The following is a 26,754-nucleotide window of genomic DNA, read 5'->3' on the forward strand; positions in this document are numbered from 1 at the left end:
CCCTGCTCCTCCGCCTCCTGCTCTGCCGAGAGGGGGTTGGCGGACAGGACCATCGGGACAATTAAAGCTGGTCAAGGAGGATGTGCCAGGAACCATCCAGGGCCCGTGGGTATCTAGGTGAGCAGGCGCAGCAGTCAGGCGGTGCCTCAAAGGGGTGACCTTCAGAAGGCGCCTTCACCACGCAGCAGGAGCAAGTCAAGCGCCTGGGTGACCTTGGGAAGGTCACTTCCTGTTCCAGGTAAAGGCCGGCCCTGCCCCTTCCACCTAGTCAGAGAATGCTTCTCGGATTATATTTTTCCAGTGGCTTTGATGGGCTTCAACAAACTTTTCAGGACAGTAGACTATGTATAAAGTGCTAAAGTACCTCCCAAGGTACAGAATACTGATGTTATAAAAATATCAACATCTTGTACTGTTTAAAAAGAGGAATAAAGAAATGCTGCTATTTCACAGCCACAGCCAGGTTTTGAACTACCAGGAGTTCCCCGAGTGAGTGGTACCTGACTCTGTGGTCCCATGGACTGTAGTCCGCCAGGCTCCTCTGTCCATGGGATTTCCTAGGCAAGCATCCTGGAGTGGGTTGCCATGCCTTCCTCCAGGGGATCCTCCTGACCCAGGGATCCAATTGCCAAGCACTCCATTAAATGACATTAAGTGACACTAAATTCAGATACCAGTGTGTGAGAGTGACCACTTTATTAAATCATCAGGAATTATATTGACCTTCAAAACACTGATTGCTAGAAACTTAAGTTTCAGGTGCTGAAAATACTTCAGAAGAAGGGTCCGAGTCACTGTACAATCACTGGGGTTTCGTGTGGGTTAGAGGTTCGCCCTGAACCCCGCCTTCACCAAGAACCTCATCATGGGCTTCTCGCGGGGCCGCAGGAGGCAGATGGAGCTGGGGAAGCCCTTGAGTCTGAGGCGACTCACGCCCCCGTCGGGAGTTATGGTGAACTTGGCATGGGTGATGACGTTCTGCAGTTCGGGGGTCAGGCTGTCCAGCACGTGCATCTCATCAGGCTTCAGCTGGAAAGAGAGGGGAGGCGGAGATCCTTGTAATGACCAGGGGGCTGACTCTCCCAAGGCCACCCCTCCACTTGGACTCTGGGCCTTAAAAGGTGAAAAGTTTTTCCATGATAATAATTTGGCTCTCCCTAGCAACTGCTTTTGGAGACAGGATGCCCCAAGGAGACGAGTATGAATACTCAGGTCCCCGTGATGTTTCTTTCTGATAGTTAAGTAAGCGGAAAACTGATGAGAAAAAGAAAGCAGACAGGGGGCTGCGGGAGCGGTCACCCCTCACTAAGGGGAGCAGCGCTCACTCCCGTCTCCGACCCTAAAATGACCATGCCCCTCCTGCGTGATCCAGGGAAACGCTCTGAATCACCTCAGCATCCATCCCTCAGCTCGTCACACCCTGATGGCCCTAAATATGCTAGGTACCCCACCTAGAGATTTAGTACATCGTGGAAACCATGTATGCATGCTTGAACAAGGTGGTCTAAAAGAAAATTTGAGAGTTAGATATGCAAAGACGTGAGACGGTAGAGCTGGTTATTTTATTATATAAAGGGGCAGAGATGGCTTTTAAAATCTCACTCGTCGCACTGTTAAACTGAGCAGAAGTTTTGGGGTGGAACTGTAACCCTTTGAAATCCAGCCTTGACTGAAATAGCCTGCTGGAGGGCTGCCTGCGTGACCTCAAGGGATCGGACATCACACTACCTTTGTGACCGGAAGCAGTGGCTTCCACTTGTGGCCCGGAAGGTCCCACTTCCGCCTGACCATGTCTTCCTCCTCCTGAGTCGTCAGGATGCAGCCATCCACCTTACAGCTCTCAGGAGAATTACCTATTGGAACAAGACAAAGGGCATCTTCTCCAGTCTGTTTGCACTCAGCACAGTTTGGTTTATGGAATATTGACCTTTTTAATCAGATCGAAAGACCCAGCAAAGAGTGAGCATGGGTGAGGTGAGCATGCTTCTGGGGCGCAGGGAGAGGACATCCCAATGACTGTCTCTGTTTCTTTAATATATGGGCATGTGTGTACATATGTGTGCAGGTGTGTGTACGTGCGTGTGTGTGCATGCATGTGTGTATACGTGTGTGTACATGTGTGTGGGGTGTGCGCGTGTGTTCATGTGTGTGGATGTATGTATCAGGCCTTGCATGCTTGATATTCTAACTGGATGCTGGCTTGTTCCCAATCCCCAGGACCATCATGCCCGGCTGACAGAGATACCCAAGGCCACTACCAGTTCATCCACACCGTGTTGCACTTTGGGGTCCCTGGTTACCTGGATTCGCTGCTTATTACCCTGGTTTTGGCTAAACTGTCCCTTGCAAAAATAAACAAGTGACTTTAAACTCCCACACAGAGAACCATGGATTAAATATACCACTAGGGATGATTTGTGAACATCCAGAAACAGCAAGAAAATAGCAGGACTGACATTCCTCCTGACCTTCAGGAGCCGCCCTGGGTCAGTCATGTTGAAAAGTGGAAACAGTGACCGCTAATCAGTTCTAAACCACGGTCTTCCCAACAGGAGTTTAAAGTATCGAGACCTCTTGAAACTGTTTACATCTACCCATTGAGGATGAACTCACCTTAAATATATACTGATCCTTGATGAAAGAGTTAATAGTTGAGTGAGGTCATAATGATTCGCAAGACATTTAAAAATCAAGCATCCAGTGTGTAAGTACAAACTGCTGTATTTATTCAAAGACGGCCAAGGAGTCATTAGACACCCACCACGGTACTTGGCAAAACTTCACTTAACGATTATAAAAGTTTAGTAAACTCTTTTGAACTTAATATAATGGAACATGTATCTATTTCATAAGAAAGTAAATATGGAATATTAAGGGTGCTTTTCCAAATATTATTTTACTAAAGGAAGGCCATAATTTTTAAAATGTGTGTCAATCACTGCCCAGAGAAGAAATAGTCACCAAGCTGCCTGCGATCCCTCCCCTGAGAAGATACCCCCACCCCATTCTTTGGACGTCCTAACCAGGAAGTGTTTCATAGGCTTTTTCCACATGGAGTTCAGGGCCGCTGTGGTGAGGAGCCTTAGTGCCTCCTAGAACCTCCCGACTTTTGTGGCCTAGTGCACATCTGATGTTTTATGGAGAGAGCAGCAGAGTGCAGAGAGTTAACGTGACACGCTTGAAGCTGCAGAGCTGTGAGCGGAGAGCCAGGCCCACAGCCCGCTGCCCTGCCCCCTCCCTCGCTGGAGCCCGCTGTCTCTGTTCTTTTTCACAGTTTTTATCTGTTCGGCTGCATCGCGTCTTCGTTGTGGCATGGAGCCTGCTGCCGTTATGACCAGCACACCAACTATAAGTGGTTTCCCAGTGGCATTACATTTACCTTTGAAATATTTTGTATCGATTTCAATTTGAGTTATTACTCCGGGATGCGCCAATCGGAAAACTGCCCACTCACAGCCTGGAACCAGGAGAATACCGTTCTCATCATTCTGGAATTCAAAAAGAGGCAGAAACAACATAAGTCAGCTTGCTGTCGTTCAAGACACCAATCCTGAAAACCAGCAGGCAACAAGGTTGGCGTGCACGTGTCATTTCCTACATAAAAGAGTAGGGCGTCCCTGGTGGCTCAGAAGGTAAAGAATCTGCCTGCAGTGCAGGAGACCAGGGTTCAGTCCCTGGCTCGGGAAGATCCCCTGGAGGAGAGTATGGCAACCCGCTCCAGTATTCTTGCCTGGATAAATCCACGGACAGAGGAGCCTGGTGGGCTACAGTTCATGGGGTCACAAAGAGTCAGATACGACTGAGTGACTAACACTTTCACTTTTCACTGCAAAAGAGCACTTCCTTCCCGTGATCTGGTGTAAGTTGCTTCTTGCGCAATAAAGCGTCTCTCTGCTGTCATTCTGTAAACGCCTAATGCCAACTCAGGGGTTGACTGGGCGCTTGGTAAATTTTGATGAATTTCCGATATGATCATGTATGTCAGTTATAAATTCAGGTGGGCTTCCCAGGTGGCACTAGTGGTAAAGAACGCGCCTGCCAATGCAGGAGACATGAGACATGAGTTCAGTCCCTGGGTTGGGAAGATCCCCGGAAGGGGAGAGCATGGCAACCCCCTCCAGTATTCTTGCCTGGGAAATCCCATGGAGAGAGGGACCTGGTGGCTACAGTCCACAGGATCGCAAAAAGTTGGACATGACTTAGCACATATGCACATGAATTCAGGTAGGATGCTGTATATCAAAGAATACTTACCTAACCCAACCAATGGCTCCTGTGGTTGGTTTGTTTTGACTTTTCACAGTAGATATGTCTTTGACCAAATCTATACCAATATATGACCTGCCTCCAAATACAAGTTTCTAGTGAGGAGAGTTTGTTTATATTTGGAAGCATTGGGTGATACAAAAACTAACCCATGAAAGGGGTGTTTACAATTAAGTTTGTGATATGATTTACACACTGAAAGGTGTTTCCTTTCCTTTTTTACTTCCTTATGAGTTAGTTACTGGCCAAATTAAACAGCTGAGCCATCACAAGTTCACAGAAGTGGTCTCACCCAGGGATACACAAAAATCAAAGATGATGAAATGGTGGGTTTTTCTCCAGATCAACAAATTTACTCATGGGTTTTTATTAAATTTAGATGCTCTCGCTTTTTTATATTAAAAAAGGGATAATTCCAATGATGTGTTAGAACAGCCAGCATTAATTAGCAAGTTTGACTTCTAGGTCTTTATGTGTAGTCTGGCCCTGATATTATAATGAAACAGTAGAAGATTTAGAAAACATGTAGAAGCAATAAGTATTTACAAAAATGCCTAAGAAGTTTCTTAAAATATCAGTCTCCATGACATCAAATGAAGAAAAAACCTTTACTTTCTGGGAAGCGTTGCGACACAGTGTTTTCATGTCTCACCTCCAGTATCGGGGGCCTGTCCAGCCTCCGTGCTGTTTCCCAGCCGTCTGCCATCGACTTCGCCGTGCCGACTCCTGCCAAAAACAGTGTTTACCGGGATGTCATGGGACCATCACGCTTTATTCTAAATGCGAGGATGACGCATTGGCATGGCCAGTGAAGATCCCGTGCACCTGAGCAGTGCGGCATCCGCGACTCTCATTAAGGTGAATGTTTCAGCAAATTCACACACAACTATAGGGTTAGTAAATTTTACTTTTCCTTTTAGAGCAACTGCTTAAGCCACAATTAGGAAGGGAGATTGCTATTGATTTACTTCCTGTCTTAAAGGCTTTCGATCCTATCAGAAGGATCTCACCCACCCGTATGGCTTGAGACGGCCCCCTCCTCTGAAGTAATTCATACCACACCGGGGTGCTCAGTGTGATGCCCACATGTCCCAAGCTCTTCGAGCATCGTCTCACCTATTATATTGTTTGGGTGCCCAAAATGTGCATTGCTAAATCCTACACAGGCACCCCCGTAAGCGACGGTCACCAGGTCTAATGGTTCTTTGGGGTCACCTGCAGTCCAGTCTTTTTGTCCAGTACCATACACCCTAAGACGTGCGATTCCACCATCTGAAAAGGAAAAGTGCCTTATTATTATCATTACTTGGGAAAGTTGCCATTTGTGGATCTTAAAACACAGAGCTCTCCACATCTGCCTGCTCTGGTTCTTAAATGCACTAAGCCCGAGGGCCTTTGCACCTGCCACCCCCTGTCCTCAGACAACTGTTACTGCTGCCCAAAGACTACTCGCTGGTCTCAGGTCTCAGCTTCAGTTGTGTGGCCCCAGGAAGGCCTTCTTTCCCTCTCTAGAGCCATCTCCTCCCTGCCCCCCACTCCCACCACAGCCACGGTCTGATTCCCCAGGTTAAGGATTTCAACCCCCGCCCCCAGTGCACTAATCACAGTCCAAAATCACCCTGTTCTTAAGTCCCTGATAATAAGTCTCCCAAAAGGAGCATCTAAAAATCTTTGAAGGACAGAATGGCTACCTGTCTTGCTTGCTTCCATGTGGCACATAGTAAAAACTCACATATTTGTGTTGTTGGTGAATTAATAACTCCAGGAAGGCCAAAAATCAGTCGGGAAATTCGCCACAGATATAATGCTTGGTTCCAGAAATCGACGTTGCTAAATCCCACACCAACTTACACAAGATCTTAGGTTTTTATTTTTATGCACGTTGCTTCGCAGTGCGGTTGAGAATACTGAAGATTAACATTCACAAATTCAAGCAGCTGCTGAGAACCAGAGCAGCTCGAGAGTAGGTCTGCAGAGCAGAAAATAACTACCAAGATCCACTCACATTATGTGAGTCTAATAAAATGAACGCTTTTTATTTACATATCACTTCCTAGAAGAAGTGATTCCTGGAGAAGGAAATGGCAACCCACTCCAGTACTCTTGCCTGGAAAATCCCAAGAGTGTGGTAGGCTACAGTCCATGGGGTCGCAAAGAGTCGGACACGACTGAGTGACTTCACTTTCACTTTCCTAGAAGGTGGAACCCAAGCTTTTTTATACAGAAGCTCAAAATAATTAATCAGAATATTCTAATGAAACAAGCCCTATATTTTTACATGAAAAATTTGGTGAAATTGAGTGATCTGAAAAGATTTCAGTAGAACAGCGAAGTCTTGATATTTACAGTAAATAAAACCAGGCTGTGTTGGTATTTGCTGTTGTTCAGTCCCTCAGTCATGTCCGACTCTGCGACCCCATGGACTGCAGCACACCAGGCTTCCCTGTCCTTCGCTATTTCCTATAGTGTTGGTATAAAACCCAAGAAAATATACTAACAAGAGTAATTCACAACACTATACTGGTTCACTGAACATTATGAGCTGCCTTCATGGTACATAGTGTTAATGTCTGTTTGTGTAAAGCTGATTTTACATTAAAAAAAATAAGATTCTTCTTTACAGAATTAATATCCAACCTCACTTTTAATCAAACAATCAAGGAATATTCCCCTTCATGGATCACAGCCTTGACAGGGCGAAGGGGCTTGTGTAAGATCTTGGCATCCAGTCCCACCACTTCACGGCAAACAGAAGGGGAAACAGTAGAAGCGGTGCCAGATTTTATTTTGGGGGGGCTACAAAATCACTGCAGACAGTGACTGTAGCCCTGGGGGCTCAGATGGTAATGAATCTGCCTGCAATGCAGGAGACTCGGTTTCCATCCCTGGGTCGGGAAGATCCCCTAGAGAAGGGAATGGCAACCTATTCCAGTATCTGGCCTAGAGAATTTCACGAACAGAAGATCCTGGCATGTTACAGTCCATGGAGTTGCAAAGAGTCGGACACGACTGAGCAACTAACACTTACTTGCTCCTTGGAAGGAAAGTTAGGACAAGCCTAGACAGAGTACTAAAAAGCAGAGACATCACTTTACTGACAAAGGTCCATAAATCAAAGCTGAGGCTTGCCAGGTAGCGCTAGTGGTGAAGAATCCACCTGTCAATGCAGGAGACACAGGGGATGTGGGTTCAATCCCTGGGCTGGAAAGGTCCCCTGGGCCAGGAAATGGCAACCCACCCCAGTACTCTTGTCTGGGAAAGTCCATGGACAGAGGAGCCTGGTGGGCAACAGTCCATGGAGCTGGAGAGTCAAACACAACTGAGCACACACGTGGTTGTTCCAGGAGTCACGTACAGATGTGAGTCGGACCACAAGGAAGACTGAGAGCCAGAGAATGGACGCTTTCGACCTGTGGTGCTGGAGAAGGCTCTCAACAAGGAGCTCCACCCAGCCCATCCTAAGGAAATCAGCCCTGAACATTCATTGGAAGGACTGAAGCTGAAGCTGAAACTCCAATACTTCGGCCACGTGATGTGAAGAACTGACTCATTGGAAAAGACCCTGATGCTGGGAAAGATTGAGGGCAGGAGGAGAAGGGGACGACAGAGGATGAGCTGGTTGGATGGCATCACCGACTCAATGGAATGAGTTTGAACAAACTCTGGGAGTTGGTGATGGACAGGGAGGCCTGGCGTGCTGCAGTCCATGGGGTCGCAAAGAGTTGGACACGACTGAGCAACTGAACATCAGAAAATTGGAAACTAATACAACGCTGTTAACTACACTTCAATATAAAAAATAGAAAGCTTTTATAAAATAATAATTGGTCGTGAGGGAAATGCAAATCAAAACCACAGCAAGATACCACTTCATTTCCTCTAGGATGGCTGTGATCAAAAACTCAGAAAATGGCAAGTGTTGGGAGGATGTGGAAGAACCGGACCCTTCATACACTGCTGGTGGGAATGTAACACGGTGCGGCCATTTTGGAAAGAAGTCTGATAATTTCTCATAAAATTAAAAACACAGTTATTACATGACTCAGCAATTTCAACTCCTAGGTGTACACCCAAGTGAAAACCATATGTTTGCACAAAAATCTGTACAGGGATGTTTATACCAGCATTATTCATAAGCTTTCAATAGGTGGAAATAGCCCAAATGTCTATCAACTTATGCGTGGACAAACAGTGAGCTCTGTCCATACAATGGAGATTATCTGACCACACAAAGGAATGCAGTACTGACGCAGGACAACACGGGTGAGCCTTGGAAACGTGCTGACCAGTCACAAAAGCGCATCTAGGGGAGACGTCCGGAGTGGCCAATGGATCAAGACAGAAAGTGGCCTCGTGGCTGCTTAGGGCCGGGGGAGATGAACGGTGGCAGCGACAGGGGATCAGGTTTCTTCTCAAGGTGATAAGCACGCTCTACAGCTGGCCGTGGCGATGGCTGCATACACTACCTATACATATATTTCACACTTGTGCTCAGTCGCTCAGTTGTGTCTGACTCTGCGTGGACGGTAGCCCACCAGGCTCCTCTGTCTGTGGAATTTTCCAGGCAAGAATACTGGAGTGGGTAGTCATTTCCTTCTTCAGGGGATCTTTCTGAACCAGGGATCGAACCTGTATCTCCTACACTGCAGGCAGATCCTTTACCTCTGAGCCTCCTGGGAAGCCCTATTATATATTTACATAGACTTTAAACTGTATACTTTCATGTACTATGAACCACTGAATTATACACTTCACATGGGTGAAATGCATGTTACACATTACATTGCAATAAAGTTGTTCAATAAAACAAAACGAGGGCTATTTGTACACAGCATTTCAATGGCTAATATGTCTGTGAAATAGACATTGTTAGGCGATATCTAACCTAATACAGCTTAGGTCCATCACATCCTAGTTTATTTGATAGTCTTTCCTAACTACCTATGGATGGAGGGCTAAAACAAGAACTTCCTAGTGCACAGAAGGGGAAGATTAAAATCATAAAATGCTAGAGAGATCAGTGACCAAGGAGGAAAGGGTGACTTTACTTTGTGTTTTTAAAATGGGTCAGTCCTCAATAAAAAACCACAGGACTGGAGACGGTCCATCATATTTACCTGGGAAAATGTTGAGTCGTATGTGACTCCACCTCTGCTGGGAATTGATCGGGAAGTAGTTGTGGCTGGAAGCAGGATTTCCCGGTGTAAGTTCTGTCATGGGAACCAAGCAACTCCAGTCGTCAGACTTCAGCTAGCAATAAATATAAAAACACTAGTGAAGACTCTCAGTTCAGTTCAGTCGCTCAGTCGTGTCCGACTCTCTGTGACCCCATGAATCACAGCACACCAGGCCTCCCTGTCCATCACCAACTCCCGGAGTTCACTCAAACTCATGTCCATCGAGTCGGTGATGCCATCCAGCCATCTCATTCTCTATCGTCCCCTTCTCCTCCCACCCCCAATCCCTCCCAGCATCAGACTCTTTTCCAGTGAGTCAACTCGTTGCATGAGGTGGCCAAAGTATTGCAGTTTCAGCTTTAGCATCAGTCCTTCCAATGAACACTCAGGATTGATCTCCTTTAGAATGGACTGGTTGGATTTCCGCGCAGTCCAAGGGACTCTCAAGAGTCTTCTCCAGCACCACAGTTCAAAAGCATCAATTCTTTGGCGATCAGCTTTCTTCACAGTCCAACCCTCACATCTATACATGACCACGGGAAAAACCATAGCCTTGACTAGACGGACCTTGGTTGGCAAAGTAATGTCTCTGCTTTTTAATATGCTATCTAGGTTGGTCATAACTTTCCAAGAAGTAAGCGTCTTTTAATTTCCTGGCTGCAATCAGCATCTGCAGTGATTTTGGAGCCCAAAAAAATAAAGTCTGACACTGTTTCCACTGTTTCCCCATCTATTCCATGAAGTTATGGGACCAGATGCCATGATCTTCATTTTCTGAATGTTGAGCTTCAAGCCAAACTTTTCACTCTCCTCTTTCACTTTCATCAAGAGGCCTTTGAGTTCCTCTTCACTTTCTGCCATAAGGGTGGTGTCATCTGCATATCTGAGGTTATTGATATTTCTTCCAGCAATCTTGATTCCAGCTTGTGCTTCTTCCAGCCCAGCGTTCCTCATGATGTACTCTGCATAGAAGTTAAATAAGCAGGCTGACAATATACAACCTTGACGTACTCCTTTTCCTATTTGGAACCAGTCTGTTGTTCCATGTACAGTTCTGACTGTTGCTTCCTGACCTGCATACAGGTTTCTCAAGAGGCAGGTCAGGTGGTCTGGGATTCCCATCTCTTTCAGAATGTTCCACAGTTTATTGTGATCCACACAGTCAAAGGCTTTGGCATAGTCAATGAAGCAGAAATAGATGTTTTTCTGGAACTCTCTTGCTTTCTCCATGATCCAGCAGATGTTGGCAATTTGATCTCTGATTCCTCTGCCTTTTCTAAGACCTGCTTGAACATCTGGAAGTTCACAGTTCACATATTGCTGAAGCCTGGCTTGGAGAATTTTGAGCATGACTTTACTAGCATGTGAGATGAGTGCAATTGTGCGGTAGTTTGAGCATTCTTTGGCATTGCCTTTCTTTGGGATTGGAATGAAGACTGACCTTTTCCAGTCCTGTGGCCACTGCTGAGTTTTTCAAATTTGCTGGCATATTGAGTGCAGCACTTTCACAGCATCATCTTTCAGGATTTGAAATAGCTTAATTGGAATTCCATCACCTCCACTAGCTTTGTTCGTAGTGAGGCTCTCTAAGGCCCACTTGACTTCACATTCCAAGATGTATGGTTCCAGGTGAGTGATCACGCCATTGTGATTTTCTTCGTCGTGAAGATCTTTTCTGTACAGTTCTTCTGTGTATTCTTGCCATCTCTTCTTAATATCTTCTGCTTCTGTTAGGTCCATACCATTTCTGTCCTTTATCGAGCCCATCTTTGCATGAAATGTTCCCAAAAAAGATGTCCTTTTCATTATAGGGGACTGGAATGCAAGAGTAGGAAGTCAAGAAACACCTGGAATAACAGGCAAATTTGGCCTTGGAGCATGAAATGAAGCAGGGCAAAGGCTAATAGAGTTTTGCCAAGAGAACGCACTGGTCATAGCAAACACCCTCTTCCAACAACACAAGAGAAGACTCTACACATGGACATCACCAGAGGTCAACACCGAAATCAGATTGATTATATTCTTTGCAGCCAAAGATGGAGAAGCTGTATACAGTTAGCAAAAACAAGACCAGGAGCTGACTGTGGCTCAGATCATGAACTCCTTATTGCCAAATTCAGACTGAAATCGAAGAAAGTAGGAAAAACCACTAGACCATTCAGATATGACCTCAATCAAATCCCTTATGATTATACAGTGGAAGTGAGAAATAGATTTAAGGGACTAGATCTGATAGATAGAGTGCCTGGTGAACTATGGACGGAGGACATTGTACAGGAGACAGGGACCAAGACCATCCCCATGGAAAAGAAATGCAAAAAAGCAAAATGGCTGTCTGAGGAGGCCTTACAAATAGCTGTGAAAAGAAGAGAAGCGAAAAGCAAAGGAGAAAAGGAAAGATATAAGCATCTGAATGCAGAGTTCCAAAGAATAGCTAGGAGAGATAAGAAAGCCTTCCTCAGCGATCAATGCAAAGAAATAGAGGAAAACAACAGAATAGGAAAAACAAGAGTGAAGACTCTAGGGAGCAATAAATCCTCTCATCCTAATGCCAGCATGGGGCTTACGGGGCAACCACTTTGGAACAAAATTAATGATGGATGCCTAATGGAACACTTTAATAAAAACACTAATAAACATCAAGTCCCAGGTTTAATAAACAGAGTAAAGGCCTGCTTTTATTTTACCCCGGTCATAACAGCCACCGGGTGGTGGTGGCTGGGGATGGACAGGGGGTTAGAAATGAACCTCTGGATGTCTTCACTTTGAGGATTCATAAAAAAGCAGCCAGAATGTGATGTGAACATTTAAGTAAAACCCAGGCTCTGGCCGCGGGCCTGGGGGTGAATGGGTCAGCCTAAACCTCCCAGCACTCTCTAGATCAGCGCCTCCAGCACCCACCTCCAGATCAGCGCGTCCCTGGAAGTGCCCACTTGTTGTTGCCATTATGTATTTTCCCAGTGTGTTATGGATTCACACTTTTTGAAAACGCAATGAAGGTCAGTAGACAAACGTCAAAAAACAAGAAAGTCCCCAAACACAAACAGAATTGTTTATTGTATTACATTCATCCAGCATAACGTTACTTTGTCCAATTGTTATCAAAAGTATGTGAACTGACTCTGTATTTTTCTCATGGGGCATCATTCCATGTCTCTCTGAGCAGATTGCCCTGTGGAAAGCAGCACCCTGGACCTCACATGCACTGGGGTCAGGGGTGCACAGACCCACCCAGAAACTTCTGCAGGGTTGCACTGGGCAAGCATAATGTGTGAGCTGTGCCAGGCTTAGTGCAGGCGGGCAGGCGGGCAGAGCTGCTCCCACCAGCCTGTGACAAGCCCCCGCTCCCCTGGGAGACGTACCTCTGAAATGGCTTCAAACTCCTCAGGGGTGGCCGCGGCTCCTGTCTTGACTTCTCGTTGTGGGATTTCTGGCTGCTTATCTAAAGTTACAGTGACCATGAGGGTTACCATTCCCATTCAAAATCAGAATACACATACTTAGTGGGCTGTAGGGTCATTTTCATTTTGCCTAAAGATATCATTTCTTAAGTCAAAGTATCAGATGACCAATGTAAGAGATATACATGTTAAAGTTCCTCCATATTTAAAATACTTAGGGTAACTTCAAAAGGGGTGCTGCACATCTGGTGGTTTGTCTACTCATCAGAGGGTAAATATCATCTCCAAGTTTAACCAGATGGACAAACTCATCACACGACTCGGGTTTTCAAAAGGCTGGATTAATAAAGTTCTGAAATATTGTAAGTCAACTCCAAAAACACTGCTTCCCCCAGTGGCATCCTCAGAACTGATCCGTGGGCGATTCACCAACAGGAGCCTGTGTGGACGATCAGTGCGCCTCCTGAAAGCACCTATCTCTTTGTCACTGGTCACTGCCTCCCACCATCAGGAGACTTTTCAGGCCCCTCCACTGTCTTTCCGGAATGGAGACCCGACACGCCCCTGGAGCCTCGTATAAGCTGGGCACAGAGTGTCTCCAGGATAAGGCTGCTAACCGACATGACTCCTGTTTGCGGAGTAATGGACAGACATGTCCCTGAAGGTACATGTTTCTAGAAAGCTACCTCTGGGACCAGCCTCGGAGGACACCAGTTCCATTCCAGGATGCGGAAAGGAACCTTCCGGCAAGTCCAGAGCTGCCGTGTCCTTATGCAGACCCGGCGGGCTGGGGGGGCAGCAGAATGAGCGGGGGTGGAGGCCCCACAGCTGGCCCGGACCGGGCTGCAGACCGCCCTGCCGGCCCTCCCCGCCACCCGCCCAGCAGCCTGCTCCCCAAACCTGCGCCTTCCGGGGGTGCTGCAGCGTGAGAATAGCGAAATCTAAGCTGAGCTGAAGAACAGTTAAGCTAAACCGCAACAATCACGGAGCCCTTGGCGGGGGCATGTGGTCAGCCTCTGCGGCAGCAAGGCGGGCCTCTGGACGAGACTGGGCGGGAAGTGAGCCATCGGGGCCCCACTGAGCTCCTCCCGGGCCAGGGGGTCCCCGCACCTTCTTCGAGGTTGGCCGCTTGGATGGACACTCGAGGGGCGTGGTCTCCCGTGAAGAAGGCCGTGTCCACGTCGAAGCCCCGGATAACGCCCCGGATGCCCAGCCGGACCACGCACCAGTCGTGACCTGGGGACAGAAGCAACAGGATCCCCCTCAGGCCGAATCCCGCGCCGAGCCGCACGACCGCGCGAACGACAGCAGAAGTAAAACCCGGGAAACGCACTTCTCGCATCGGAGAACACGCGTGCGGGCTCCTTCTCCTCCGAGCCTGCAAGGTCTCTGATGACGTGGCCGCTCGGGACCGCCGCTCGCCACATGGACCCTCGCTTCTAATCTGACCAGAGCGTTATAAGCCCTGGGTCCAGAGGGGCCACATGTCTGACTCCAAACTGGCCACAATGTGGGCAGCATTGGCAGACAGGCGTCTCTGAGCTTCATTTCTTTTAACTGCAAATCAGGGATGAGATCCGCTTCCAAAAAGTTTAGCTGTAGCTCAGTACTGAGGTGCGTTTCCTGGAAACAGCCTAAACTTTGCCTTAAGGGCCCCAGCCAGGACTACACCACCCTGCATCAGATGATGACACTGTGATTCTTGGTTTCCAGCAGTCAGATTCAGATCCACCTTAAAGTGTCCAGTTTTATTAGAATCTAATAAGGCCTAATACTTTGCCAACAAAGGTCAATCTAGTCAAGGCTATGGGTTGGACACGACTGAGTGGCAGTACTGAACTGAATAAGGCCTGGGCTTCCCTGGTGGCTCAGCCGGTAAAGAATCTGCCCGCAATGCAGGAGACCTGGGAGGAGGGCATGGCAGTCCACTCCAGTACTCTTGCCTGGAGAATCCCATGGACAGAGGAGCCTGGCAGGCTACAGTTCACAGGGTCCCAGAGAGTCGGACACAACTAAGCGACTAAGCACAGCACGAGCACAGCCATAAGGCCTGGAGTACCACAGAAATACCGAAAATTAGAAATATCGACTGTTTCTTTAACACTTGAGACAGTAGCAAGAAAGTCAGCGATTAGCCTAAGGCTGGCTGGTTTTCTTTTACAGACATCTCTTTAAATTTAAAGGGTGTTTGTTGACTGATGAGTAGCAGTGAGCAAAAGTAGCCTCTTAAGGTGACATAAAAGATAGGATGGATCTTGGCCAAGTTCCCAGGTTCTCCTACCATTGCTGTGACCTGAGCTAAGTGAATGAGGCTGTTTCCATGGCAACTGGATGGGACCAGAACACCTGCTTCAGAGAGGGGAGCTGACGTCACATGCCGCACACGCACCGACCGGTGTGCACACAGCTCAGTCTCCTTCCCCGCGGCCCTCCTTCTCCAGGGCCTCCTTCCTTTTCCTCACAAGCGCCCGCCCCTCCTGTGCACCGATGACCAGGGCTCTCGCGACCCCTCCTGAACTGTCGGAGCCCGCCATTCAGAAGGGACTTCTGAGGTGACCGAGTAGTCCAAGGGCCTGTGTTAGAATCGACCCCCAACGTGCACTGCTTTCCAACAGCCCCTGATCTCAAACGTCACGGGGGTGGGTGAACAGAGTCATCATCGTCTTACCTGGGATCCTTTTCCTTCGGGTCTGCCATCCATCCATCCATTTCCCAAACTCAGTGTACTCATGTTCTTTAAAACTTGGGTTGTCCCTCTGAAGCAAAGAGGAGCGGATCATTAACCTTCACGCGAGAGCCTGGGCTCCCAGCAAATAAACTTCTGCCCCAAAGGGACAGATGGGTGGCGCAGAGAGCAGGGCCTGAAGGGGAGACGGGGGACGATGCCTGCACATCTTCGTATCGGCTTCCGAGAAAGAGGTCCTACTTCTCTGCGGGCCTTCATCCACGGAACTTGCCACTGGCAGCCAAAGGTAAAACCACACACGGCTCATTCCAGGGGCCCCGCCACGGGCGCAGCCGCAACCTGGGCACCTCCTGAAAGGCCGTCGAGCAAAGCGAGAAAGGGTAGCTGGGAGCAGCCCCGAAAAGACTGCGCAACCAGAATCCGGCCGAGTCTCAGGAAGCGTAGGCTCGATGCTGCGGGTTGCTCTGAACAGTCACCCCTGCCCCCACCCCCGTGCTCCGAGCTGCTCCAGGCCCCGCAGTGAAAGTGAGACCCCCACCCCACAGCAGTCACACGCTGCCGGGCCCCAGCCCTATGGGCACCAAGGCCATCACCCCTCTCGCAATAACTCTCTCTGGTCCCACTGCAGGGACAAGGTGGCGGGATTCCCCAGAGTTCCCGTTCTTCCCTACATTTATCAGTATTTTCTGTTTTTAATAAACTTAGGCCAACGAAGGTCCATATAGTCAAAGCTTTGGTTTTCCCAGGAGTCATGTACAAATGTGAGAGTTAGACCATAAAGAAGGCTGAGCGACAAAGAACTGATGCTTCTGAACTGTGGTGCTGGAGAAGACTCTTGAGAGTCCCTCGGACTGCAAGGAGATCCAACCAGTCCATCCTAAAGAAGATCAACCCTGAATTTTCACTGGAAGGCCCGATGCTGAAGCTGAAGCTCCAATACTTTGGCCACCTGATGTGAAGAGCTGACTCATTAGAAAAGACCCTGACGCTGGGGAAAATTGAGGTCAGGAGGAGAAGGGGACGACAGAGGATGAGATGGTTGGATGACATCACCGACTCTTTGAGCAAACTCTGGGAGATAGTCAAGGACACGGAAGCCTAGGGTGCTACAGTCCACGGGGTCACAAAACAAGACATAACTGAGTGACTGAACAACATTTTTATAACTAAGTAGGAAAAACATTTTCCCAAAAATTCCAGCTCTGCAACACTTTTCTTCCCATCACAAGTTATAAACACAAAGTGGGGCAGAGAAAAATACAAGAGGACATCGGTGGCTCCCCCATAGAGCAAGGTGGTCCCAGAGTCCTGTCGGGTCCACATCTGTCTTAACAGGAGTGGAGGCTTATTTCCACACGTTTCTACTGTTCTAATACGTTAATTCTCTGGGTCACATCACGTGACTCCCAAGCTAAACACACAGGGAGATTTTAATTAGCAGGACTGCGTGGCTCACCCCACCCCAGCACTTAGCAGAGACCAATTTACAGTACCTTTAGAAGATTTTCGGCAGGAGCAAAAAAGTCATCTGTTGCAAATAAAATCTAGACAAAGAAAGAAGTGAAGATAAAATAACCATAAATTTAAAACCATTTTATTTCATTCCCTGGTGAAACATTATGAGATGCAGTAAAAAGAAAATGTGAAATTGCTGAGGGGGAGAGAAACAATAAGCAATTAAGACACAATGCTTTTTAAATGCTTAGATTTCATTGCCTGCCTCCCCCTTAATCTTGCCTTCTCACCCTTTCCTTCTTAATCTCCTTTACCATCTGGATACAAAAGTGCTAACTTCTTAGAAAGAAAATAAACCAACATTTTTTCAAAAACGGAGGACCCTGGGGGCTTTGTGACCCTTGTCCCAGAGCAATGGGGAAAAAAATGTCACCTGGGTCACCCCTGTGGCTTAGCCAACCCATCCTAGGACATCCTGTGGGGTGGGTTGGCCTGTGGTTTGTTCAGTTCACTCGCTCAGTCATGTCCAAATCTTTGCGACCCCATGGACTGCGGCACGCCAGGCCTCCCTGTCCATCACCAACTCCTGGAGTTTACTCAAACTCATGTCCATCAAGTTGGTGATGCCATCCAACCATCTCATCCTCTGTAGTCCCCTTCTCTTCCCGCCTTCAATCTTTCCCAGCATCAGGGTCTTTTCCAATGAGTCAGCTCTTTGCATCAGGTGGCCAAAGTATTGGAGTTTCAGCTTCACCATCAGTCCTTCCAATTCAGGACTGATTTCTTTTAGGATGGACTGGTGGTATCTCCCTGCAGTCCAAGGGACTCTCAAGAGTCTTCTCCAACACCGCAGTTCAAAAGCATCAATTCTTCAGTGCTCAGCTTTCTTTATAGTCCAACTCTCACATCCATACATGACCACTGGAAAAACCATAGCTTTGACTAGACTGACCTTTGTTGGCAAAGTAATGTTTCTACTTTTTAATATGCTGTCTAGGTTGGTCAAAGCTTTTCTTCCAAGGAGCATGTGTCTTTTAATTTCATGGCTGCAGTCACCATCTGCAGAGATTTTGGAGCCCTAGAAAATAAAGTCTCTCACTGTTTTTATTGTTTCCCCATCTATTTGCCATAAAGTGAAGGGACCAGATGCCATGATCTTAGTTTTCTGAATGTTGAGTTTAAGCCAACTTTTCCACTCTATTTTACTTTCATCAAGAGGCTCTTTAGTTCTTCACTTTCCGCCACAAAGGTGGTATTATCTGCATATCTGAGGTTATTGGTATTTTTCACAGCTATCTTGATTCCAGCTTGTGCTTCACCCAGCCCAGCATTCCTCATGATGTACTCTGCATATAAGTTAAATAAGCAGGGTGACAATATACAACCTTGACGTACTCCTTTCCCAATTTGGAACCAGTCTGTTTTTCCATGTCCAGTTCTAACTGTTGCTTCCTGACCTGCATACAGGTTTCTCAGGAGGCAGGTCAGGTGGTCTGGTATTCCCATCTCTTCAAGAATTTTCCACAATTTGTTGTAATGCACACAGTCAAAGGCTTTGGCATAGTCAATAAAGCAGAAGTAGATGTTTTTCTGGAACTCTCTTGCTTTTTTGATGATCCAGCAGATGTTGGCAATTGGATCTCTGGTTCCTCTGCCTTTTCTAAATCCAGCTTGAACATCTGGAAGTTCTGGGTTCATGTACTGTTGAAGCCTGGCTTAGAGAATTTTGAACATTACTTTGCTAGTGTGTGAGATGAATGCAATTGTGCAGTAGTTTGAGCATTCTTTGGCATTGCCTTTCTTTGGATTGGAATGAAAACTGACCTTTTCCAGTCCCGGCCACTGCTGAGTTTTCCAAATTTGCTGGCATATTGAGTGCAGCACTTTCACAGCATCATCTTTCAGGATTTGAAATAGCTCAGCTGGAATTCCATCACCTCCACTAGCTTTGTTCATAGTGATGCTTCCTAAGACCCACCTGACTTCACATTCCAGGATGTCTGGCTCTAGGTGAGCATCACACCATCGTGATATCTGGGTCATGAAAATCTTTTTTGTACAGTTCTTCTGTGTATTCTTGCCACCTCTTCTTAACATCTTCTGCTTCTGTTAGGTCCATAGCATTTCTGTCCTTTATTGAGCCCATCTTTGCATGAAATGTTCCGTTGTATCTCTAATTTTGTTGAAGAGATCTCTGGTCTTTCCCATTCTATTGTTTTCCTCTATTTCTTTGCATTGATCCCTGAGGGAGGCTTTCTTATCTCTCCTTGCTCTTCTCTGGAACTCTGCATTCAGATGGGAATATCTTTCCTTTTCTCCTTTGCCTTTCACTTCTCGTCTTTTCTCAGCTCTTTGTAAGGCCTCCTCTGACAACCATTTTGTCTTTTTGGATTTCTTTTTCTTGGAGATGGTCTTGATCACTGCCTCTTGTACAATGTCATGAAAATCTGTCCATAGTTCTTCAGGCACTCTCTCTGTGAGATCTAATCCCTTGAAATCTATTTCTCACTTCCACTGTATAATCGTAAGGGATTTGATTTAGGTCATAGCTGAATGGTGTAGTGTTTTTCCCTACTTTCTTCAATTTCAGTCTGAATTTGGCAATAAGGAGCTCATGATCTGAGCCACAGTCAGCTCCCGATCTTGTTTTTTGCTGACTGTATAGAGCTTCTCCATCTTTGGCTGCAAAGATTATAATCAATCTGATTTTGGTGTTGACCATCTGGTGATGTCCATGTGTAGAGTCTTCTCTTGTGTTGTTGGAAGAGGGTGTTTGCTATGACCAGTGCTTCTCTTGACAGAACTCTGTTAGCCTTTGACCTGCTTCGTTTTGTGCTCCAAGGCCAAATTTGCCTGTTACTCCAGGTATCTCTTGACTTCCTACTTTTGCATTCCAGTCCCCTATAATGAAAAGGACATCTTTTTGGGGTGTTAATTCTAGGTCTTCATAGAACCATTCAACTTCAGCTTCTTCAGCATTACTGGTCGGGGCATAGGCTTGGATTACTGTGATATTGAATAGTTTGCCTTAGAAACCAACAGAGATCATTCTGTTGTTTTTGAGATTGCATCCAAGTACTGCATTTTGGACTCTTTTGTTGACCACGATGGCTACTCCATTTCTTCCAAGGGATTCCTGCCGACAGTAGTAGATATAGTGGTCATCTGAGTTAAATTCCCCCATTCCAGTCCATCTTAGTTCGCGGATTACTAGAATGTTGACATTCACTCTTGCCATCTCCTGTTTGACGACTTCCAATTTGCCTTGATTCATGGACCTAACATTCCAGGTTCCTTTGAAATATTTTTCTTACAGCATCTGACTTTACTTCCATAACTAGTCACATCCACAACTGGGTGTTGTTTTTGCTTTGGCTCCGTCTCTTCATTCTTTCTGGAGTTATTTCTCCATTGATCTCCAGTAGCACATTGGGCACCTACCGACCTGGGGAGTTCCTCTCTCAGTGTCCTATAACTTTGTGCCTCTTCATGCTCTTCATGGGGTTCTCAAGGCAAGAATACTGAAGTGGTTTTCCATTCCCTTCTCCAGTGGACCATGTTTTGTCAGAACTTCCACCGTGACCCGTCCATCTTGGGTGGCCCTACACGGCATGGCTCATAGTTTCATTGAGTTAGACAAGGCTGTGGTCCGTGTGATCAGATTGGTTAGTTTTCTGTGACTGTGGCTTTCATTCTCTGCCCCCTGATGGAGATGGATAAGAGGCTTATGGAAGCTTCCTGATGGGAGAGACTGACTGGGGGGAAACTGGGTCTTGTTCTGATGGGCGGGGCCGGGCTCAGTAACTCTTTACTCCAATTTTCTGTTGATGGCTTGTGTGTTCCCTCCCTGGTTTTTGACCTGAGACCAAACTAAAGTGGAGGTGATGAAGATAACGGCGGCCTCCTTCTAAAGGTCCCATGATGCACTGCTGCACTAAGTGCCCCAACCCTGCAGCAGGCCAGAGCCGACCCACGCCTCCACCGGAGACTCCTGGACACTCCCGGGCAAGTCTGCGTCAGTCTCCTGTGGGGCCACTGCTCCTTTCTCCCGGGTCCTGGCGCACACAAGGTTCTGTTGTCCCCTCCAGGAGTCTATTTCCCAGTCCTGCGTAAGCTCTGGCGGCTCTATGGTGGGTTAATGGTGACCTCCTCCAAGAGGGCTTATGCCATCCCCAGGTCTGCTGCACCCAGAGCCCCTGCGCCTGCGGCAGTCCGCCGCTGACCTTTACCTCCTCTGAAGACACTAAACACAGTTCTCCTCGGTCTCTGTGGGGTCTCTCTGGGTCCTGCTGCGCATCAGGTTTGTTTGCGCCCTCTGAGCATCTCTGACGGGTAAGGGGTTTGCTTCGAAACACGATTTTGTCCCTCCTACCATCTTGCTGAGGCTTCTCCATTGCCTCTATGGTTTGTTAACCAAAGCAGAATGTTAGTTTGGCCACACCTCATGGCTTGGGGGGATTTTAGTTGCCCTGTCAAGCAGGGATTGAACCCTGGACATGGCAATGAAAGCACTGAGTCCTCACCAATGGACTGCCAGGGGACTCCCAAACAGAACACTTTCAAGAGTGATGTGCAGGCTGGCTGCTGGCCACTCCACCAAACCTAGGGCCTGGGGACCCCTGTGGTCTGGGAAAGAGTGTCCTGACCTCTGAGCCCAGCCAGTACCCAAAAGGCAGGGGAGGGCCTAGCTGTCTGGGAGTTGCTGGTTGTCTGGTTGGCCAAATGTGGGGGCCATCTCTGTGTGACCGGAAAGCATAGGATCGGGAGTGATGTGCACATCAAAGGAAGGTGTCATTAGCCTCCAATTAAAATAAATAAATTAATTTAATGATTAAAAAAAGGAAGGTGTCAGTGAGCCCAGACTTTGGCTCTTGTGACCTCATGGACTGTAGCTCGCCAGGCCCCTCTGTCCATGGGATTCTCCAGGCAGGAATACTGGAGTGGGTGGCATTTTCTTCCCCAGGGGACCTTCCCGACCCAGGGATGGAACTCACGCCTCTTACATCTCTTGCATCGGCAAGCGGGTTCTTAACCACTAGCGCCACCTGGGAAGCCCATACACAGTAAAGGGCTACACTCCTTACCTAAAGATGTCTGGTTTTCTTTTATGAATAGGAATCTTTGGATGTTGTGATTACATGGTCTTTGTTGCAAAACCCCCTGCATATCCTGGCTCTCCCCTCACCTCCTCGGAGCCGTCCGTAGTGCCATGTGAGAGGCTGTGTCCAGGGCTGACGCCCTCAGTTTTGTCTTCCAAATAAAGCATTGTGCTCAGCTTTTAGCTTGTGCAGAGTTTTGTCTGTTGACATCTACCTCCCTGACATCTACCTCCTGAGGACGCAGCTTGGTGAGCTCACCTGGGCGTCCCTCCCCTGCTCAGGGCCTGCAACCCTCCCCCCAGGGCAGAGACCTTCCAGGCACGGGGGGTCTCGCTACCCCTCCAGGATCCTGCCCTCACACCCCATGTCAGCTCCCTTCCCCTCGTCCTATGACGTCTGACCCTCCCCGTCACCTTCCTGCCTTGCCGGCTTCTCCCCCAACTGAGGGCTCTTTTGAGCATCACTTCCCTGCATGGGCCTCCCCGTGCTTCCCCACCCTGCATGGCAGATGTGGTCCCGCAGTGCTCTGTCCTGCCTCGATGCCAGCCCTGGTCTGCACATCTCCCAGCAGAGCCTAAGCCCTTGAGGGTAGGTCTGTAGCTTACCTGGCACCTCATGTTAGGGTCTCACGTGATTCTCATACTGAAGTCTGAGGACCACTCATCTGCCCCATAAGAAAACACACTAAGGGGGTGGGGAGTTCTTTTCACAGGCGCAAATGGTGTGTTTCCAACCTCGGGCAATGCTGCCCTGGCCATAATTGTCACCAATTTAAGGAAAGTTCCCTGGGAGACTTTTGCAGTCACGGGCTTCCCTGGGGAGGCCAGCCTTCCTCCTGATTCCTGCTGTTCCAGTTCAGGTCCCCGCGTGGTCAGCTGCAGCCTCAGCCTGGGTGCATTAAGGACAATACTTGTTCCCGCCCTGAGACACCGTGCTTACCTTTCCTCCGACAAACTCTGACGCCAAGTCAATCAGCTGCGTGAAGTCTGGAGGCCTGGCCACTTTTCCTTCCCTGGGGGAGTCAGCCATGCTTCCTGCAAGGAGAAAGGCGGGCTGGCTCAGCCCCTGGGTGCCGGGTCTCGGGGAGCAAGGCCCTCATCAGGCCCCCAAACCAAGGCTTGAGCCATTCAAACAACACACGTGTCCCCCACTGGTTGTGGGGGTACCCTCTGGCTCAGGGTCCCTCCCCAGCAACTTTGCACAAAACTGCAGTGGGAGGGAACTAGAGCACGGCCCCCGTGTGAACCATCTAAGAAGAAAATACACAAATTCTGCAGCCACAAAATGCAAAGTTTCATTATTCAAGGAGGAAAAAAAATGCTTCAATGTAGAAAAGAACAATTTGCCTTGAATAGTTTTGAGGTACATTCAAAAAACACATACTGGGCTCCCCCGGTGACTCAGTGGTAAAGAATCTGCTGCAAATGTAGGAAACACGGGTTCAATCCCTGGTCCAGGAAGATCCTACACGCCACGGGGCAACTAAGCCCGTGCGCCAAAACTACTGCGCCTGCGCTCTAGGACCCAGGAGCCGCAACTACTGAGACCACGCCCCCTACCGCCGTGATCTATGAGAAGTCACTGCAGCACGAAGCCCCGGCTGGCCACAGCTAGAGAAAGGCCCAAGCAGCAAAGAAGACTCAGCATGGCCAAAATAAGAAAACATAAATAAAATTATTTGGAAAATAGCCTTTACAGAAAGGCTACCCTGAGACATTAGAAAACAATCTCATTTTAAAAAACAAAACGTATTTTGATCCCATGTGTTTGACTTAGTATGAATAGAATGCTAGATGTCTAATTAAAAAAAAAGCAGCAAAGGTTTAGCCTATAGCACAGGAAGCTGTAGTGAATATCTTGTAATAATGGAAAATAATCTGAAATATATGTGTAAATGTACAACTGAATCACCTTGCTATGCACCTAAAACGTTTTAACTGTATTTCAATGAAACATATATACTAAGAAAACACTCACACACGTATCGAGCAGCTGGGCGGTAGACCCTGGTGGAGGTGGGCACAGAAAACAGGACGGAGCACCCTCCCTGCCCACAGTACCGGACGGCCTGCCTCTGGGACTGGGAGAGGTCTGTTCCCCCTGCCAGGAAGTGCTTCCCCAGCACCTGTGCGGCTCACCCGCTACCTCAGCTCAAGGCCTGGCTGGACTGCCACCTTCTCGGTGCAAGCTGCTCCGGCAGTGCAGTGGCCTCTCCACCCATACCCCACCCCAGCGCTGCCAACACCCCCACCACGTCTATCTTTGTCTCCACAGAACACAGGCCTCTAAGGGATTCGCCTGCTTGCAGGATTTAGTCTCTTCTTTCCCGATTAAATGTGCTATGCTCCATGAGGACACTCATGAGCCAACTCATTAGACAAGACCCTGATGCTGGGGAAGACTGAGGGCAGGAGAAGGGAGTAACAGAGGATTAGATGGCTGGATGGCATCACCAACTCAATGGACATGAGTTTGAGCAAACTCTGGGAGATGGGGAAGGACAGGAAAGCCTGGTGTGCTACAGTCCACGGGGTCGCAAAGAGTCGGACCCAACTGGGCAACTGGACAGCAAATGAGGACACTGATTTTTTTTTCCCCGCTGGTGTCTCGGCGGGCGTGGCATGTTGCCTGCCACAGACAGATGCTTGACAAGCACGTGCTGAATAAATGAGGAGTGAACAATGCTTTCTGGATTTGTGTTAAAATACTATTGCCAACATCCGCTGGATCATGGAGAAAGCAAGAGAGTTCCAGAAAAACATCTATTTCTGCTTCATTGACTATGCCAAAGCCTTTGACTGTGTGGATCACAATAAACTGTGGAACATTCTGAAAGAGATGGGAATCCCAGACCACCTGACCTGCCTCTTGAGAAACCTGTATGCAGGTCAGGAAGCAACAGTTAGAACTGGACATGGAACAACAGACTGGTTCCAAATAGGAAAAGGTGTACGTCAAGGTTGTATATTGTCACCTTGCTTATTTAACTTATATGCAGAGTACATCATGAGGAACGCTGGGCTGGAAGAAGCACAAGCTGGAATCAAGATTGCTGGGAGAAATATCAATAACCTCAGATATGCAGATGACACTACCCTTATGGCAGAAAGTGAAGAGGAACTCAAAAGCCTCTTGATGAAAGTGAAAGAGGAGCGTGAAAAGGTTGGCTTGAAGCTCAACATTCAGAAAACAAAGATCATGGCATCTGGTCCCATCACTTCATGGGAAATAGATGGAAAAACAGTGGAAACAGTGTCAGACTTTATTTTTTTGGGCTCCAAAATCACTGCAGATGCTGATTGCAGCCAGGAAATGAAAAGACGCTTGCTCCTTGGAAGGAAAGTTATGACCAACCTTAATAGTATATTAAAAAGCAGAGACATTACTTTGCCAACCAAGGTCCGTCTAGTCAAGGCAATGGTTTTTCCCGTGGTCATGTATGGATGTGAGAGTTGGACTGTGAAGAAGGCTGATCGCCGAAGAATTGATGCTTTTGAACTGTGGTGTTGGAGAAGACTCTTGAGAGTCCCTTATACTGCAAGGAGATCCAACCAGTCTATTCTAGAGGAGATCAGTCCTGGATATTCATTGGAGGGAATGATTCTAAAGCTGAAACTGCAATACTTTGGCCACCTCATGCGACGAGTTGACTCACTGGAAAAGACTCTGATGCTGGGAAAGGTTGGGGGCGGGAGGAGAAGGGGACGACCGAGAGTGAGATGGCTGGATGGCATCACCGACTCTGTGGACATGAGTTTGAGTGTACTCCGGGAGTTGGTGATGGACAGGGAGGCCTGGCGTGCTGTGATTCATGGGGTCGCGGAGAGTCGGACACGACTGAGCGACTGAAATGAACTGAACTGAACTGATTCCTCAAATGGACTAAAATCCTCCCCAGGGATGAACAGGTACAGAAGAAAACAGGACATTTATTTCCTGACGTTTATTTTGAGTTTACAATAGCATCCTACACAGTTCATTTATTTTATCTCATTTTAATCCTCAGAACAACCCTGTGAGTTTGGCATTCACATCTTACAAACAAAATGCCTCTTTGAGAGGCCGAGTGAACTGTCCAAACCATGCAGCTGGGGAGGGAACCCTATTTCCAGCCTAGACATGTCCTGACATGACGGATATTTGAGAGCTCCCAGCCTGTGTCAGAGTCTCGGAAGGGATGCTCACCCGTTAGTGTTAGGCTCATCCAGCAGCTGCGGCTGAAGCTCCCGCGGTGGCCAGGCCCAGGGCCACGTGTGGGACTGATCCCTGACCCCTGCTCTCCAGGGGTCACAGTGGAAGGCAGACACAGCAGGAGATGCAGAGACAAGAGGTGTCCTCCTGGGGTCCCCTTTAGGAGGGACACCCGAGCTGGGCATCAAGGAGACGGAGCGACCAAGAGCATGTGGCCGGGTGGGCTCCAGGGCCTGCGGGCTGGAGGACCCCACTGGTCCAGACTTGCATGGGGCAACCTGGAAGCCCTGGCCACAGGTGGCTATTCAGCGAATTTTAAAGAATCACGAGTGAATAAAATATAATTTTAAAGAATTACAATTGAATTACAAGAGATACAGCGAATTTTAAAGAATTACAAGTGAACAAAATAAACTTTTAAAGAATTACAAGTGAATAAAAGTGAATAAAATAAAATTACAACACAGTTCCTCTCGTAC

The 26,754-nt window shown here is 47.8% G+C and overlaps 1 protein-coding gene across 1 annotated transcript; it reads right to left on the reverse strand.

Annotated features, from left to right (window-relative positions):
- Positions 1-685: 685 nt before the first annotated feature.
- Positions 686-23,113, reverse strand: ALLC (allantoicase). Its single transcript, XM_055428112.2, has 11 exons — positions 23,024-23,113; positions 17,024-17,074; positions 15,513-15,600; positions 13,955-14,080; positions 12,806-12,885; positions 9,384-9,516; positions 5,383-5,538; positions 4,919-4,992; positions 3,380-3,488; positions 1,729-1,853; positions 686-1,029 (listed from the first exon to the last, which is right to left on the reverse strand). The coding sequence occupies exons 1-11, from the start codon at positions 23,111-23,113 to the stop codon at positions 823-825; spliced, it is 1,239 nt and encodes a 412-aa protein (XP_055284087.2). The 3' UTR covers positions 686-822.
- Positions 23,114-26,754: the final 3,641 nt, after the last annotated feature.

The sequence above is a fragment of the Moschus berezovskii genome, chromosome 7, assembly GCF_049115385.1.
Source record: "Moschus berezovskii isolate FMDL1 chromosome 7, NW_MosBer_1.0, whole genome shotgun sequence".
In the NCBI taxonomy this organism is placed as follows: Eukaryota; Metazoa; Chordata; class Mammalia; order Artiodactyla; family Moschidae; genus Moschus; species Moschus berezovskii.